Here is a 17,374-nt window from a genome sequence, read left to right as displayed (position 1 = left end):
GATCACGTGATGCCTGTACGTGTTGAAGCGGTCACATCCATTTACGAGTATCATGTTTTGTACCGAAGAACAATAATAAACTTAGTTGTTTGTTGCACGTATCGTTCTTCAAAATGTGCCCAGGGTTTCTGGACCACCCTATACATATATATATATATATATATATATATATATATATATATATATATATATATATATATATATATATATATGCAGTCACGTGAAAAAGTAAGTACACCCCATGTAAAGTTTTGACTTTTTCAACATATTTCAACATACAGCTATTTGATCTTCATTTCAACAATATTGATAGATAAAAGTGGTATAATATAACAAATATCAGGAAACATTTACATTTTGTAGTCCATTGTATCATTGAAATAAACATAAATGCAAATTTCGCATGTGGAAAATGTAAGTACACCCTTGGCTCTAATAGGTGGTATTGCCCCCTTTGGCAGAAACAACCTCAAGTAGGCGTTTCTTATAACTGTCTACCAGTCTCTGACATCGACTGGGAGAAATTTTTGCCCACTCCTCCATGCAGAATTCTTTCAGCTGTGCGATGTTTGAGGGGTTTCTTGCATGCACAGCTCGCTTCAAATCCCCCCACAACATCTCGATGGGATTTAGATCCGGGCTTTGACTTGGCCATTCCAGAACCCTCCATTTCTTTCTTTTCAGCCATTCCTTTGTGGATTTACTGGTATGTTTAGGGTCATTGTCATGTTGCACGGTCCACCTTCGGTTGAGCTTCAACTTTCCGACTAATGGCCTCACATTATCCTCAAGCACCCTCTGGCACAATGAAGAATTCATAGTGGATTCTATGATGGTGAGCTGCCCAGGCCCTGATGCAGCAAAGCTGCCCCAAACCATAATATTTCCACCACCATGCTTTGCAGTTGGTATCAGGTTCTTGTGGTCAAATGCTGTCTTTGGTTTTCGCCAAACATGTCTTCTGGTACTGTGGCCAAATAGCTCTACCTTTGACTCATCTGTCCAGAGCACATTGTTCCAGAAGTGCTGGTCCTTGCCTTGGTGTTCATTTGCAAACTTTAGTCTTGCCCTGATGTTCTTTCTGGACAGCAAAGGTTTCCTCCTGGCACACCTCCCATGTAGATCAAATTGGTGCAGCCTCTTTATAATGGTGGACTCGTGCACTTTGACATCAACAGTGGCAAGAGCTACCTGTAGGTCCGGTGATGACATTCTGGGATTCTTAGAGACTTCTTTCAGCATCTTGCGGTCTGCTCTCGGGCTGAACTTGCTTGGGCGGCCTGGCCTGAACAAGTTGGCAGTTGTTTGGAATCTTCTCCACTTGTAGATGATCTTCCGGACAGTCGAATGATTGATTTCAAATTGTTTGGAGATCTTTTCAAATCCCTTCCCAGAATCGTAGGCATCTATAACCTCCTTTCTGAAGGCCTCAGAGAGCTCTTTTGATCTAGGCATGGTGACGCCGCACACTTCAACAACAAAGAGCAAACCAAACTAAATGTCTGAGGTTTAAATAAGACAGGTTCCTCCAAGATCCTCTCTAACGATGTTCTAATCACTTGCACTTGAGCTGGTGCACCTCAGTGCCGTGTGTATTGAGAGTCTGGCGAACTGAAATACTGGTGCCATGTTGCATACCTAACTTCACACGCTGGCACTGCGAGATGTATTTCAGCTGTGGCAATCCTGTAGTTCTGTGACGAGGGAATCGATGTTATTACTGTTTGGTCGCAGATTTAATGAGGAACAACTAATTCAAGTTAAAGTGACGTGTTGTTTGTTATTGGAATAATAAAATCTGCAAGCGGCGTCATTTATTCACACGAATTGTTTGCCTGTCACGGCACACGATTTATTGTCAGCTGCATACAGCATACTGATAAATTTTATTTCTCTTGGCATGAAATTGTAATTTGATAAAATGGAGCTTCTATACTAGTTTCATCTATTATCTGGAAACGTAACATACAATATTCCCATAATGCTACGAAAGTACAATGTCTATTATTTTATTCATTAGCTTGGGTTCACAAATGTTGTTATAACTTGACTCCACCATATTATCAGCAATAAAAAAAGTAAACAGACTCAGAGGTACATTGTTTATTTGTTATTCTTGAAGAAATCCGCCATTAACATTATAACCTTGGTGATATATTAAGATAAAATAGATATATATATCAAATGTGTACGACTGTACGTGTATATACATATATCCTATTTCAATTTCTTGACAAGCGCTCGCATTGCCATACTTTTGCTGCCATGCTCTCCGGTCATAACTTTATGTTGCGTTTTACGGCTGTGTGCTTGTTCTCTTGCAAAAATATACAAACGGACAGTGAAGAATCTCACTAACAGGCGGTATGTACACGCCTATACACTGCATATGTACACGAAAAATGTTACAGGGAATATGTATAATATATATATATGGTTGACTAAATAAATGTTAAGCTCACCAGAGACCTCATACACACGTGTCATGTCACTTTTGATTTGAAACCAATATATATTAAGCGATTTCACTTACCAAACATAAATATGAGTAAGGTGATGGATTCCATCCAACTCGACGTATTTTAACCACCCAAATAGCACTTCGTTCCTTGTCTCGAGGAAATCTGTGCATTATACGACCTTGTCCTGGTCTAACAGAACATCCCCAAGCGGCACAACACACCATATTGGTTGATTTTATTGAAATATTACTCAAATGAAATATGCAACGATACGAAGCAATGGCACGGAATGGGTGCAGCGGGAAAGCTGCTCGGCTGAGGTGGTATGCAAAATGGCGCCTGTAAACCATGTGACGTGGGCTCGACCAATCACGGCGGTAGTTGAGCAGATCAAAGGCTGGCCAGACTCTGTTAATATACGGCAATGGTGCACCTGATTCTAATTTTAGGTATTTGAAGTAGTGATAAATGTCGGGGTGTACTTACTTTTTCCACATGCAAAATTTGCATTTACGTTTATTTAAATTATACAATGGACTACAAAATGTAAATGTTTCATCATATTTGTTATATTATATCACCTCTATCTATCAATATTGTTGAAATGAAGATCAAATAGCTGTATGTTGAAATATGTTGAAAAAGTCAAAACTTTACATGGGGTGTACTTACTTTTTCACGTGACTGTATATATATATATATATATATATATATATATATATATATATATATATATATATCTATATATATATATATATATATATATATATATATATATACATACATATACAAGACCAGAAATCGAGCCCAGGTCCTCTGGTGAACCGTACCAGTGCTCTGCCATCTGAGCTATCTAGGTGAGCTCCACCAAGCACGTAATTCTCCCACATATAGAAATGACGCCCTCTTTCCGCCGCTGCTTCCGAGGCACTCACTGCCAACCATAGGAACAGTGACGGCTTGTCCACGTGAGGTTCACCCCATGGGTGGAAGATTTCCTATAATTGCTGCATGTTTTTCTGATGACTAAAATATGGAAGACTCCATATGGGTCGTTACAAAAAGACGGATTTCCATACACATACAGAAGAGTTTCACCCATGCTTACTATACCATCTAGGATCTTCTTTAACCTCCACCAACGAATGCTAGCAGAGACACAGACCGATAAACGTCCCTCTGAGGGACGGTATACTCATTGATGCATCCCTCTACTTTTGGAAAAGCAACCAAAGGTAAAGTGCTACTTCTGGTGGTGGTACTACTGTACCGTTAAGCAGCTCTCTTGCTTCGCTCTAATCACGTTATTTTGTCTTGTTAACCGAATTTTTTTTTTTTTTTCAAGTTGAACGTCTATTTCTACATTTGTCAATCTCGATCTCACCGGTTTTTATGGTACTGATGGTGGTCGGGGTTGGTGAAGGTGTGGAGGAAGGAACGGTTGACGTAGTATCCTCTTCGTATGTGTAGCCGGCCTGGATAGCTCGCAGGTAGCTGTGACTGCGTGTCCGAAAGCAGGAGGGCAGGTCGAGCGCCTCGACTGTCTGGGCTTCCATCTCGCTGAACACCGACTCGCACATCGCCTCAAACTGTCCGTTCACTTCGAGCTCACTTACCTGCTCACCACAAACACCAAATTCACAGCCCTAAACTCTACCTGTCATATGTAACAGTCTTACCTTTATATGCTGATTACAGCGTGAGCTGATGGTAACTCGCAAGACGCACAACATTTTCCGATCTGAACAAAGATGGCCGACTGGCAGACTGGTGACCATTTAAATTGTAAAAAAACTCGATATTGAACACGTCCTCATCCATTTCCTGGACATGCATTTACCAATGTTGTTCAAACTTGGCAAACCGAAAAAGAATGATGCTATACATATGCACGTCATTTTATTGTGAGATCAGATCCAAGATGGCCGACTGGCGGCCATTTTGTTACTTAAATGTGTCCCAAACCATTTCTCGACATGCATGGACCTATTTTGTTTAAACTTAGCACAAAGACAATACATGAGAGTATACATATGCAGAACATTTTGTTTTGTAAACCGACCAAAGATGGCTGACTGGCAGCCTTTAAGTCCAGACAGCAAAATTACTGAAACCACGGGGGCCATGATATTTTATGTCTTTTTCTTCTTGTTCATCCAAACTCCGTTATCAGAACAAACGAGGATACCATTCTTAACTAAACATCGACGACCCTCACATCAAAAAGAAATTAGAGCTGTTTCAATCAGACAACAAGATAATTCTGTGTTCCAGAACCACCTCTCCCCAACCCCAAGAGAACATAGAATATCTCCTAATAGACGAAGCGACTGCGGAGTTGTGCTTGTCATAATAAAACAACAACCTTCACATATGTACATTTTGCAAATGAGCTACAACTACATGAAATGTAACATGAAGACTCCTTGGTGGTAAAGTAGACTGAAAATGCAGGAAATTCAATGAGAATTCGAAACATTTCCTTTGGGAGGAGGTCTTCCTGTCCTCTTCCGCAGAATCATCTCAAGCTGTTTGGTAGTTGTGAAGAGTGTCTCTAGTTGTCTTCGATAGGGTGGAAATGTGCCCTGGTGGTTAGACTATGACTAGTCACATGATCGGTGTGAAGAACCGCCTTTGTATCGCGTTTTTCTTGCATTTCCTTGCATTAGCAGATATTTTTAATTCCGAAGTCATTGTTGTAGATAATTGTGTCTTCAAATAACGTTTTTAGGATTTTTTGATGACATTCTTGCCACAGCCTCTTAAAACCCATGAGAACGAACGCCATTAAGACCCCCAAACACACACATGGATTTTATGTGAATATGTCCAGGATGTTCCAGCAGATGATGCTTTTCGAGGCTGTACCAGAATATTATAATGTTAATTTGTTTGAAGCATGAAGAATTGCTGTGAGGTCTCTGACTGCTCCATGTTGTGTCACTAAACAACAAGAAGCACCATCTAGGTGGATCTAGTCTACAACTTCTGCCTAGATGACTTGCAAAGCTTTGCTTCTGTATGTCAACCAGTGCAGAAACATCTGCAGGTGATATGAAAGTCAGGTTAATGTTCCAGGTAAGTTTTTTTTTTTTTTTTTTTTTTTTTTTTTTTTTGTATACGGAATCGAGGCTCGTGAAAGAGCTAACATTTATTTCACTAACAAAACAACCAGATAAACAAAATATACAAAAAGAGGGAGCGGAAGACAAGTTGGGGAGAGAAGGGGAAGCACACAACCACAACATTTGAGAGCAGGGAGAAGTGTGGGAGGGAGAGGGCTTGGGGGGAGGAGGCGTGGGAAGGGGGGGGAGAGGTATAAAACACAAGGGCACCGAAATTAGCGGGGGTAGAAAAGATCAAGGTTTTGGATGGGGGAGGATAAGAGATGGTGGTGAACAGCTGTTTTAAAGACCTGGAGGGTGGAGTGGGATTGAAGAGAGTGAAGGAGTTTGTTCCAGAGGTGGGAGAAAAGAGGAATGAAGGAGTGAAGGTGAGCAGAAAGTCTTGATTTTGGCAGTTTAACCATAAGAGGGTTGCAGGCAGATCTTGTGCGACCTGTAGGAATATTTGGGGGACAGAGCCCAGAGAGAGCTGGGGGGGCAAGGCCAGAGAGGAGTCGGTAGAAGACGGAAAGACCACCAACCTGCCTGCGGTGAGTGAGTGAAAGGCCCTTGGAGTTAGCTTCATCGCGGGAGATTCCAATGATTCTGAACGCTTTGGTTTCAACAGCGTGAAGACGAGCTAGGTGTGAGGCAGGAGCACCAGACCAGAGGGGAGAGCAGTATTCCATAGAGCTGCGGATGAAAGCCTTGTATGTGGTGAGGAGCTCAGGTGTGCCAAGGAAGGACTTCGCACGACGGAGGATGCCCAGTCGGCGACTGGCTTTGGAGGCCAGATTTGAAATGTGGTTTTCCCAGGAAAGATCATGGCAAATAGTGAGACCCAAAAGCTTGAGTGACAGAACTTCTTGGAGAGGATTATTCAGAAAGTGGATGGGAGGGTTGTCCAGTCGGTCTTTTCGGAGAGACATCGTAAGAGTGTGAGATTTATCAGGATTTAAAGACATGTTCCATTTGGATGCCCAGTCTGTGATTTTGTCTAGGTCTGCAGAGAGTGAGGAGGCTGCAGACTGCCGATCTGAGGGATGAGGAATGGAGCGACAGAGAGTAGAGTCGTCAGCAAAGAGATAGAGAGGATTTTCAAGAGAGTCAGAGATATCATTGATGAAGACCAGAAAAAGCACAGGGCCCAGAACACTACCTTGGGGAACTCCAGCCTGAACAGGAAGAGGAGATGAGAAAAACCCATTCAGGGCCACACCTAGACTACGACCAGAGAGGAAGTCCGCCAGCCATGCTTGGAGATTTCCATGGATACCAAAGGAGGAGAGTTTGGTGAGCAGAGCAGGGTGCCAGACCGTATCGAAGGCACGTGAATTGTCAAGGGAGACGGCTCTAATTTCCTGTTTGGCGTTGAGGACCTCCATCCATTGTTGAGAAAGCAGAAGCAGCATGTCCAGAGTAGAGTGACCAGGTCTGAAACCAAATTGATGATCAGAGATCAAGCCATTGGAGAAGAGGAAAGATTTCATATCTGAAGCAATGATGGATTCCATGACTTTGCTGATAATTGAGGGAAGGCTGATTGGTCTGTAGTTGCTAGGATCTGTTTTTGCACCTTTTTTGTGCAAAGCGGTGATGTTGGCTGATTTCCAAGCAGATGGCAGATGGCCTTGAGCAAAAGAGAGGGTGAAGAGAACAGAAAGAGGGAGTGAAAGAGTGGAAGGACAGGATTTTAGGACCCGTGGGCTGATGCCGTCAGGACCAGTTCCAGAATCAGAGTCGAGGGTTGACAGAAACTTTTCCACCTTGTCAGGAGGAAAGGACACAGAGTCCAGGAGCAGCTGGGTACGACTGGGTACGGTGGATACAGAGAGGGATGGGTTTGGGACACAAGATTTAGAGGCAAACACAGAGTTGAGGCATTCAGCTTTTTCACGTGCGGAGTCAGCCGTTAAGCCGTTTGAGGTGAGGGAGGGGATGGAGGGGGAACAAACACCAGAAACAGATTTGACCAGACGCCACCAGGATTTGGAAGAGGGAGACAGATAAGAGAGTTCGGTCTTGAGAACAGTGAGATATTGTTTCCTGGAGAACGGTGAGATACGACAAACAGCAACGCCAATGCACGGACGAGCAGCCATCATTTTGGTGCAACGGCTCGATGACAAAACCCAAACAAGAATGAGCAATCAGAGATTGGAAACCCTCACCAGGATGTATTTTTAGTGGTTTTTAAGGCTTTTGTGTTAAAACAAATATGGCGGCCGAACCACGTGACGGATGACGTCATCATTGTTTTTTTTCTAAACTAATTTGATTCCTAGATTATGCTCAATAAATTTCATCTTTATCAGATGAAGTTTTGTACTTGTCGAATTATGACATCATATTGGAGGCACCTATGACATCATCATTAACATATTTTATTCCCCATGGAGAGTTCTTTACAATGAGCCATGTCTCAATTTTTTATATTCAGCGCTTTCGGAGATATAGAGGTGCAAATTTTTTCGGTTTTTCCAAAACGGCAGCTGAACCACGTGACATATGACGTCATAATTATCATTAAAAATTATACAGGAGGAGTTGCACCTATGGTGAAAATTTCCTGTCAATCGGACCAACGGTTGCAGAGAAAATCATATTTATTCTGTGCGGACAAACAAACAAACAAACGGACAAACAAACAGACAAACAAATGAAAAATCGGTCAGAGACCGATGACTTGCTGGAATGTACTTTTTATCGGCCATTTTGGATCAAGTTTTTCCGTTTTACCCAAGATGGCGGCCGAACCACGTGACCAATGACATCATCATTATTCTTTTTTCTCCACCAGGTTATGCTGACATGGTGCTCAAGAAATTGCATCTTGATTGGATGAAGTTTTGCACTTGTCGAATTATGACATCATAATGGAGGCCTTTGGCCTAGAGAGTTAAAAATTGGGCACAGTCTATTCCAGGGCAACTACCATAGATTATGCTCAATAAATTTCATCTTAATCGGATGAAGTTTTGTACTTGTCGAATTATGACATCATAATGGAGGCACCTATGACATCGACATTAACATATTTTATTCCCCATGGAGAGTTTTTTACAATGAGCCATGTCTCATTTTTTCTGTTCAGCACTTTCGGAGATATAGAGGTGCAAAGTTTTTCAGTTTTTCCAAGATAGCGGCCGAACCACGTGACCGATGACGTCATCATTTTTTTTTTCTCCACCAGTTTATGCTGACATGGTGCTCAAGAAATTGCATCTTGATTGGATGAAGTTTTGCACTTGTCGAATTATCGAATTATGATGTCATAATGGAGGCCTTGGGCCGAGAGAGTTCAAAATTGGGCACAATCTATTCCAGGGCAAGAAAAATATGTGTGTAAAGTATGGTGATTCTATGTGCAACGATGTAGATGTAGTACTGCGCACAAGCAGACAGACAGACAAACAGATGAAAAATCGGTCAGAGATCGAGGACTTGCCGGAATGTACTTTTTTATCGGCCATTTTGGACAAATATGGCGGCCGAACCATGTGACCGATGACGTCATCATTATTTGTTTGCTAAACTGATTTATTCCTAGATTATGCTCAATAAATTTCATCTTGATCGGATGAAGTTTTGTACTTGTCGAATTATGACGTCATAATGGAGGAGCCTATGACATCATCATTAACATATTTTATTCCCCATGGAGAGTTCTCTGCAATGAGCAATGTCTCAATTTTTTCTATTCAGCACTTTCGGAGATATAGAGGTGCAAAGTTTTTCGGTTTTTCCAAGATGGTGGCCGAACCACGTGACCGATGACGTAATCATTATTATTTTTTCTCCACCAGTTTATGCCGACATGACACTCAAGAAATTGCATCTTCATTGGGTGAAGTTTTGTACTTGTCGAATTATGACGTCATAATGGATGCCTTGGGCCGAGAGAGTTAAAAATTGGGCACAGTCTATTCCAGGGCAAGAAAAATATGTGTGTAAAGTATGGCGATTCTATGTGCATCGATGTAGACGTAGTACTGCGCACAAAGAGACAGACAAACCAACCAACATACTTGCCAGAATTTATTCCAGAATTTATTCTGGCAAGTAACAAACGGACTCAAATGCAATATCCTCTCCTCAGGCGAGGGTAATATAACTAATAACCGATGTATTGAGAACTATCTAAAGTTTATAGGAAAGCTCAACCTCCTAAAGGTGGACGAAAACCTGGAGCTGCCCGTCCTTACCTGACTGACACAGCTGGCTTGGCTAATAGAGCTCATGGCGCGCATGTAGCTCTCGTTGCGTGAGCGAAACTTGGGGGATGCAAGAAGCGTGCTGGGAAGCGTGCTGGGACCCAGACTCTCCATGCTGTGATTTATGGAGACTTCGCTCACCGCCCGCAAGTAGCTGTGGCTCCTTGTGTACACCTTTGGAGAGGCCCTACAGAGAAGGGACAGAAAGGGGTGCGTAAGGACCTGTGTCCTGCTGTAAAAGACTCATCAGTTTTGGTTCAATCAAAGCCTTATGGAAACGCAAAACAAACAATAGAGAAGCAACCGAATTGACAGAGTTATTGTACATTTCACTCAAAAGTAGTAAAGTCTCCCTGATAAAGATCAAGATAGTCAGCAGACCACAATACCAGGTAATCAAACTCCGATCCGAAGGGTCAAATAGAAAATTTACAGAGCACGAGAAATACATCATGAGGTGGAATGTGAAAAATGCTCACAAATTGAAGGATTATCCAATTCCAAGATGTCTAACAGGTGTAATGAGGCTTCATGAATTGATGCAATGTGCTACCTTGAACAAAACCATCCCGTGTTCTCCAAGTATAATCGGTTAACACCGGTACTTCAACATTCAAGGTCCCACTTCAGGTAAACTTTCATAAACTTGATCGTGTCATCTCTCTGGTAATACTGTATCACCTTGGTTACACAATATGGAAGATTTGCCTTACAAATAAATATGCTCAAACAGTCTCATTCATTCAATTCATGATTTATATCTTGGATAATTTATATGTATATGTGTATACTAGGAAGAGTACCCATCCCAAGTGATGGGAAAAGCGAGCAAAAAGCATTTCCCACCCTCTCTCCGCCTGTCTCTGTGTCTGTGTCTGTCTGTCTGTCTGTCTCTGTCTGTCTGTCTGTCTGTCTCTCTCTCTCTCTCTCTCTCCGCTCCCCTGTCCCTCCCCCATTTCCCCTCACATCCCGCTCCCTCCTCCACTCTCCTGTCCCTCCCCCATTTCCCCTCACAACCCACTCCCTCCTCCACTCTCCTGTCCCTCCCCCATTTCCCCTCATAACCCGCTCCCTCCTCCACTCCCCTGTCGCTCCCCTCACATCCCGCTCCCTCCTCCACTCCACTTTCTCCCCACTCCTGTCTCTCCCTCACTCCCGTCTCTTCTCCACAGGGACTGTCTCTCCTCCACTCCCCCTGTCCCTCCTCATATCCCCTCACATCCCACTCCCTCCTCCATTCCACTCTCTTCCCCACTCCCCTCTCCTGATCTCTCTCCCCCTCCCCTCTCCTCTCTCCCCCATTCCCCTCACCCTCATCTCCTGCTCTACATGTCTGTGCTCTATACTTATAAAATGGCTTTAATTTATTTTGAGGGTTTTTTTTGCCTTTGCTATTCATTTGTATTTTTGATTTGATATCTCATGTACCATACTCGTTGCAGAGCGTTGGTGCTGCCAAAGCAGCTTCTTGAGCAAGGGTTATGCTGGGTGGTTTGCCATTGCCTTCCAAGCAGCAGTTCGGTCTGGAATTTGTCATTTGTTCAGGGTGCCGGCGATAGCTCGCCTCCTCTTCATGAGGGACACCTTGGGATCTCTAATGCCCACCAAGTAATGTTGGCAGACGGGACGCCCAGTTTAACATCCATCCGAGGGACGGCACACACATTGTAGTTCAGCAGATTTACTCACATTTTTGAAGGTATTGTGCATTTTATGGTAAAAACACCACATTTGGCACAGACCATCTTTAGGGTACACTTGTTCATTTAAGATCGGGTCCCATCGTGTAGGTGAACTAGTTCCGGTATAAATCGAAGATGGCGGACATCACCATAAAAAGTACAGAAATATCCGTAATATATCATTACAAGGTATGTTAAACCATGGCAAGTCTTTATTTTTGTACATTTAAAGGTCATGGATTATGAAAATAACACTTGCCACATCGAAAAATGTGATCTTCATATCCAAAATGGCGGATCCAATATGGCAGCCACCCAAAAATGTTGATATTTATAACCCACTTCAATCACAGCCCCAGGATAAAAACATTGATGAAAAAATATTCAGACTATTCATTTTGTATGTTTTGGAAATGCTAATTATTGAAATAACACTTACCAGCTTGAAAAATGTTATCTTCAGATTCAAAATGGTGGATCAAATATGGCTGCCAACCAAATATATCGATAAATATATGTTGCCTTTTCTTCCATAAACAGGTTAGGGGCTGTTTCAATATGTATCTAGTCCTGACAATCTCGTGAACAGGCACAGAGTGAAGTGCATTTCAGCATTGCCTTCAGACATCTGCAACATCTGCATCCTTTTTTACAACCACAGCGTATCAGCATGACTTTGCTGCTTCTGGGAGAGTGGTCCAGAGGGGCTGCCACTCAGTCAAGCCCTTGCTCCATCCTCAGTCAGAAGGGTTTGGCAACTGTGGATTGGAAGACAGACACATGCTCCAGCAATGACATTGGTAACGGGCACGCTTTATGTGCTGCTCTAATATCGCCTGTGTTGGTGGAATGTTTTCCAGCGAACGAGATTTCTCGGTGAACAGTTGCTTCCAGGCATCATTGACTATACTGAGTTCACTTGTTCTGCAAGACATTAGGAAAACAAACCGCTCTATCATTTCCATACACTTGTCATTGATAGCATTCCCCATGTTCATTAGCTCTTCAAATGCTCCTGTGACCTCAGGGTAGACATTCCATGTTATCCATGCTGTCTTCTTTCCAATACCTGCAAACGAAGACACCTTGTCATAGCCAGTAAGGGCATGGAGCATTGAAAGGACAATATATTTCCGTGTCCTGCAAAGAATACAACAAAAACTATTGTTGGAACTGGCTACAAGTCTTAGCAACTAATCTCAAAGAATTTCAGAAGCTCACGTGCTTACCCATGGATATTGACCTCAACGGTACAGGTGGGAATTTGAGATTCATAGCAATCCATGAACATGACAATGGCTGCAACTACTTCATGGATTGCTATGAATCTCAAATTCCCACCTGTACCATTGAGGTCAATATCCATTGGTAAGCACCTGAGCTTCTGAAATTCTTTGAGATTAGTTGCTAAGACTTGTAGCCAGTTCCAACAATAGTTTTTGTTGTATTCTTTGCAGGACACACTAGAGCATCCCCAGTGTCTTTCTGGCACAAGGCACACAGCTCCGAGTCGGTGGATGCAGTTGCCTTGGCTTACTTTGGCCTGCTTGAATGGGCAGGATCGATCAGCAGAAAACGCTTGTCCATGGTGGAAAGTGACTATGTTAATCTATTCTACTGTGCTCTTCTCTATTCTACGCTATCTGTAAAACACAAAAACGGTGTTAAAGTATTGTTGTGTGATCCCCCTCGGTGAATACCGGGGTATCACAGATAGCAAATCGAGCGTTATTCGAGGCGTTATTCAACAGCGGATTTCACTATACAGGCACGGGGGGCAGAGAGAGGAAGAAGAAGCTGGCAGCTTTTACCTGACTGTCCCGCGCACAGTCTTCAACCCTGTGGAAATTAAACTCACACGAACTAGATTTTATGTACAAAAATAAACAGGGCTTTATTGCCACGGATGCCGAGAATACAAAATAAAACGTACCGGTTACCAACTATGGTTCCTATTTGGAGTGCTCCCACACCAGATGTATCACATGGATGAAGGGAATATATATATATATATATAAAATAAAGGCTGTGCATGTGTGCGTGGGCTTAGCTCGATCGGATGGTGTGTCAGGGATCGTCAGGCTGGTAGCTCGCAGTCCGGACGCGGCTCCGGTGTTGGCGGGAGGAAGGCTGCCCGGTCGTTGGCGTGAACCAGGCCTCGACGCGCCCTGTTCGCGCGCTGCTAGGCCAGCGTACGCTGCAGCGGCAAGCCTCGCTTGTACGCTCGTCGCTCACACGTGATACAGGGGAGGAGAATCGTCAGTGCTCCACCGTCTCTCCACCATCCGTTGTCGCCCAACAAGAAAGGGTCCAGGGTTAAGAACGCAAGAGAAGTCCAGGGCAAGAGGCATCCAGAACGAGCGGAAGGTCCAAACGAGAAGCGACCCAAAAACGAGAAGGAGAAGAAGGAGAGGAGAATGTCGGTTTCTCTTCACCTTTTTATAATCTCCCCTTGGCCAATCAGTTGGCTCCTTCTTGTCTCTGGGCTTCAACTGCATGCTGATTGCCCCCCCACCCCCATCCAATGGTGTGATCTCCCCATCAAACCCCTCGACCAATCCGCGCCTGCCTGAGCAATGTATGTCTGCCAAGTCGGGGTTGTCAGCCCAAATGCGTCATCTGGGTTCCGGTTAGTTTTATTGTTGGGGGGATTCAATTAGTGTGTGCGCTGCTATTGGGCCTACCTATACGAGTCACCTATTGACTATTGGGCCTACTAGTGTCTATTGGTGTAGTGCCATAAGGGACAATGGATAGATCACAGGTCTCTCGCACAGGGGAATTAACATAATCCCTACTCTATTTAACACAAGGATCATCCTTGTATGATCACAAAGATATACTTAATCCGACACCCGGGCTAGACAGGTCCCTGCTTATGTACATCGAGATGGTTCTTCTTCTTCACGACAGTCGGAGCATGATACCTACATATATCTATCTGATCTATATATCACTCTACCCCAAAATTCATCACAGTATCATATATACGATAGTATCATACATACGGTCGTGACATGTAACGCAATAACAGTTGCAAAAAAAATTATATATATATATATATATATATATATATATATATATATATATATATACTGTATAATATATATATATATATATATATATATATATATATATATATATATATATATATATATATATATATATATATATCCCTTGAATTCCCAGCATAAAAAATCATAGAACAATTGAGATTTAGGCCTATTTTACCCACCCACATCTACCTTAAATGTTCAAAAAATTAGAGGAAATGCAAAAACTTAAAAATTGTGGAAGGAATATCTTTGGAATAAAAGGAATACAAAAAAGGATTAAAGGATGTGGAAGGAATAAAAAGAGGAAAATAAAAAAACAAATTAGAGGAAAATGGCTTGCGCTGAAAAAATCTTTAAAATGTAAAATAGAGTCCACCTCTTACATTGTGGTAGTTTTTTTTTGCCTTCAAACAAAAAATACACACATTTGACTCAGTTATGAACGGATAAATTTTTTTGGACAATTTTGACTACTATGGCTTTCCATAACATACCTTTTTTAGCCGTGGCATGACGTTGCATGACTTGACCCTTTTTATGACAGAGGAAATGCGGGATGTCAAAATTAATTCCAAGAAATTGGAAGGACCCTTTCGAGAATATTGGAGGGTACATTTGCAATTCAGATAATGTATATAGTATGATATTTCATAGTTAATTATGAAAATAGGTAAAACAAGTCAGGAGACGACGATGGTTCACGAGCGAGCGGTATTCAATGACAAAGGACGGACTATAACCGAAACAGGCCCGGACTGGGGGGTCAGGGGCCCACGTGGCAGGTGGCGGCCCCCAACATGCAGTATACATGCCTATTTACAAAGGGCCCCAATGCGCTGCGTGCGCAGGCCTTTAAGAGCCAGCTGTACGTAATTGCATGTGGTGCTGGCTTGGAAATGTCAAAACGAAGGTTACTGACCTTGAAATGAGATAGAAAATAATGTATAATCAGTTATGAAGTTAGTTAGCTACACAATACCGAAAATTCGGTTAGATTCCGACAACTTTGAAAATTTGACCTTTGTGACCTTCAAAGGTCAAAGGTCGAAGATTCTGAAATTTGTTGGAAAACTTGTATTTCATGATGTATGTGATAATATAAGATCATGTCCGACATTTCACCCGATCAGGAAGCGAACAATGTAATAAAACCATCAAAAATCGACTTTTCTAAATTTCGTGACCTTGTGACCTTGACCTTGGGGCGAAAATGAAAGATCGAGCTCCGTGGGGCTAGACACATGACATTGGCCTTACCAAATACCGAAACCCCTGTCAGATTCCACCAAACCCCTCGGAGAAGATGTAGCTTGAAATCGATTACCCCCTAAAAAGACATCTTTTTCGGGAGTGGCTCCGCCCACAATAGGCGCAATACGCCCACTCCAGGCAGGACACAACGAGATCATGATATCAACCTCCCACCCAAGTTTCATCAAGATCGGATGATATCATCGGGTAGTTATGCTGCGGACAGACAGACAGACAGACACACAGACAGACACACACCCATGCCGAATATAGTGGTCACTCTGTTTGATAACTCGTGAACCAATTACGGCGTCCGGTGTTTTACAAAATGTAAACAAACAATTGAGAATGAATGGAATCTCTGACTGCACGGCAAGTGCAGATGTTTATCATCTGTCAGTCATATCACTATTACAATACACATTTATAAATGGTTTATACTTACCAAAGTTAGCATCCTGCAAAATAATCCTACATTTACATTTTAAACTGAGGCGCGCATCAACTTGTAAGTTTACAATCCGTGAATGGTATGGCAGTCCATTCTCGCAAATCAAAACTGCCGAATTTAAAATGGCCGCCAAGGTAAAATTTCTTGCTTTTAGCATAAAGTGCACAATTCAATCACAAATCTGCTGTACTATTGGTGATTCCCCAGCCTGGGAAACACCTAAATGATCGTTTATAGATGGGTTGGGATTCAAACCCTTGCAAGACAGCTTAGAAGAGAGTGTGTGTACCTCGACGTCGTCTTTGCAGGTGAGGTTGTACCTTAACGCAATGTTAACAAGAAAAAGAGCAATCAGAGATTGCAAAACCTTGCCAGGATGTATTTTCAGTGGTTTTTAAGGCTTTTGTGTTAAAACAAATATGGCGGCCGAACCATGTGATCGATGACGTTAGCATTATTTTTTTTTCTCCACTAATTTATTCCTAGATTATGGTCAAGAAATTTATCTTGATCGGATGACGTTTTGTACTTGTCAAATTATGACGTCATAATGGAGGCACCTATGAAAACATCATTCACAGATGTTATTCCACATTGAGAGTTCTTTACAATGAGCCATGTCTCAATTTTATCTATTCAGCGCTTTCGGACATATAGAGGTGCAAAGTTTTTCGGTGTTTCCAAGATGGCGGCCAAACCACGTGATCGTTGACCTCATCATTATTTTCTTTCTACACCAATTTATGTATACATGACGCTCAAGAAATTTCATCTTGATAGGATGAAGTTTTGTACTTGTCGAATAATGACGTCATAATGGAGGCAACTATGACATCATCATTCACTTATGTTATTCTGCATGGAGAGTTCTTTGCAATGAGCCATGTCTCAATCTTTTCTACACAGCACTTTTGGAGATATGGAGGTGCAAAGATTTCGGTTTTTCCAATATGGCGGCCGAACCACGTGACCTATGACGTCATCAGTATCAAAAAAATCTACAGGTGGAGTTGCACCTATCGTGAAATTTTCCTGTCAATCGGACCAACGGTTGCAGAGAAAATCATATTTATTCTGTGTGGACAAACATAAACAAACAGACAGACAAATAGACAAACGGACTCAAATGGAATGCCCTCTCCTCTGGCGAGGGT

General features: G+C 42.4%; 1 protein-coding gene across 4 annotated transcripts in view; it reads right to left on the bottom strand.

Moving 5' to 3' along the window:
- The window catches only part of LOC137422886 (disks large-associated protein 2-like), a 402,494-nt gene that overhangs the window by 73,645 nt on the left and 311,475 nt on the right, over positions 1 to 17,374 (bottom strand). For all 4 annotated transcript variants that reach the window (XM_078774953.1, XM_068109517.2, XM_068109518.2 and 1 more), the window contains 2 exons: positions 9,772 to 9,967; positions 3,847 to 4,078 (listed from right to left, as the gene is read on the bottom strand). In XM_078774953.1, coding sequence (XP_078631079.1) covers positions 3,847 to 4,078; positions 9,772 to 9,967 — 428 coding nt within the window. The remainder of the gene's footprint in view (positions 1 to 3,846; positions 4,079 to 9,771; positions 9,968 to 17,374) is intronic.

Source organism: Myxine glutinosa, chromosome 3 (genome assembly GCF_964187855.1).
Source record: "Myxine glutinosa chromosome 3, kmMyxGlut1.1, whole genome shotgun sequence".
Taxonomy (NCBI): Eukaryota; Metazoa; Chordata; class Myxini; order Myxiniformes; family Myxinidae; genus Myxine; species Myxine glutinosa.
This window is presented reverse-complemented; position numbering and strand designations above follow the sequence as displayed.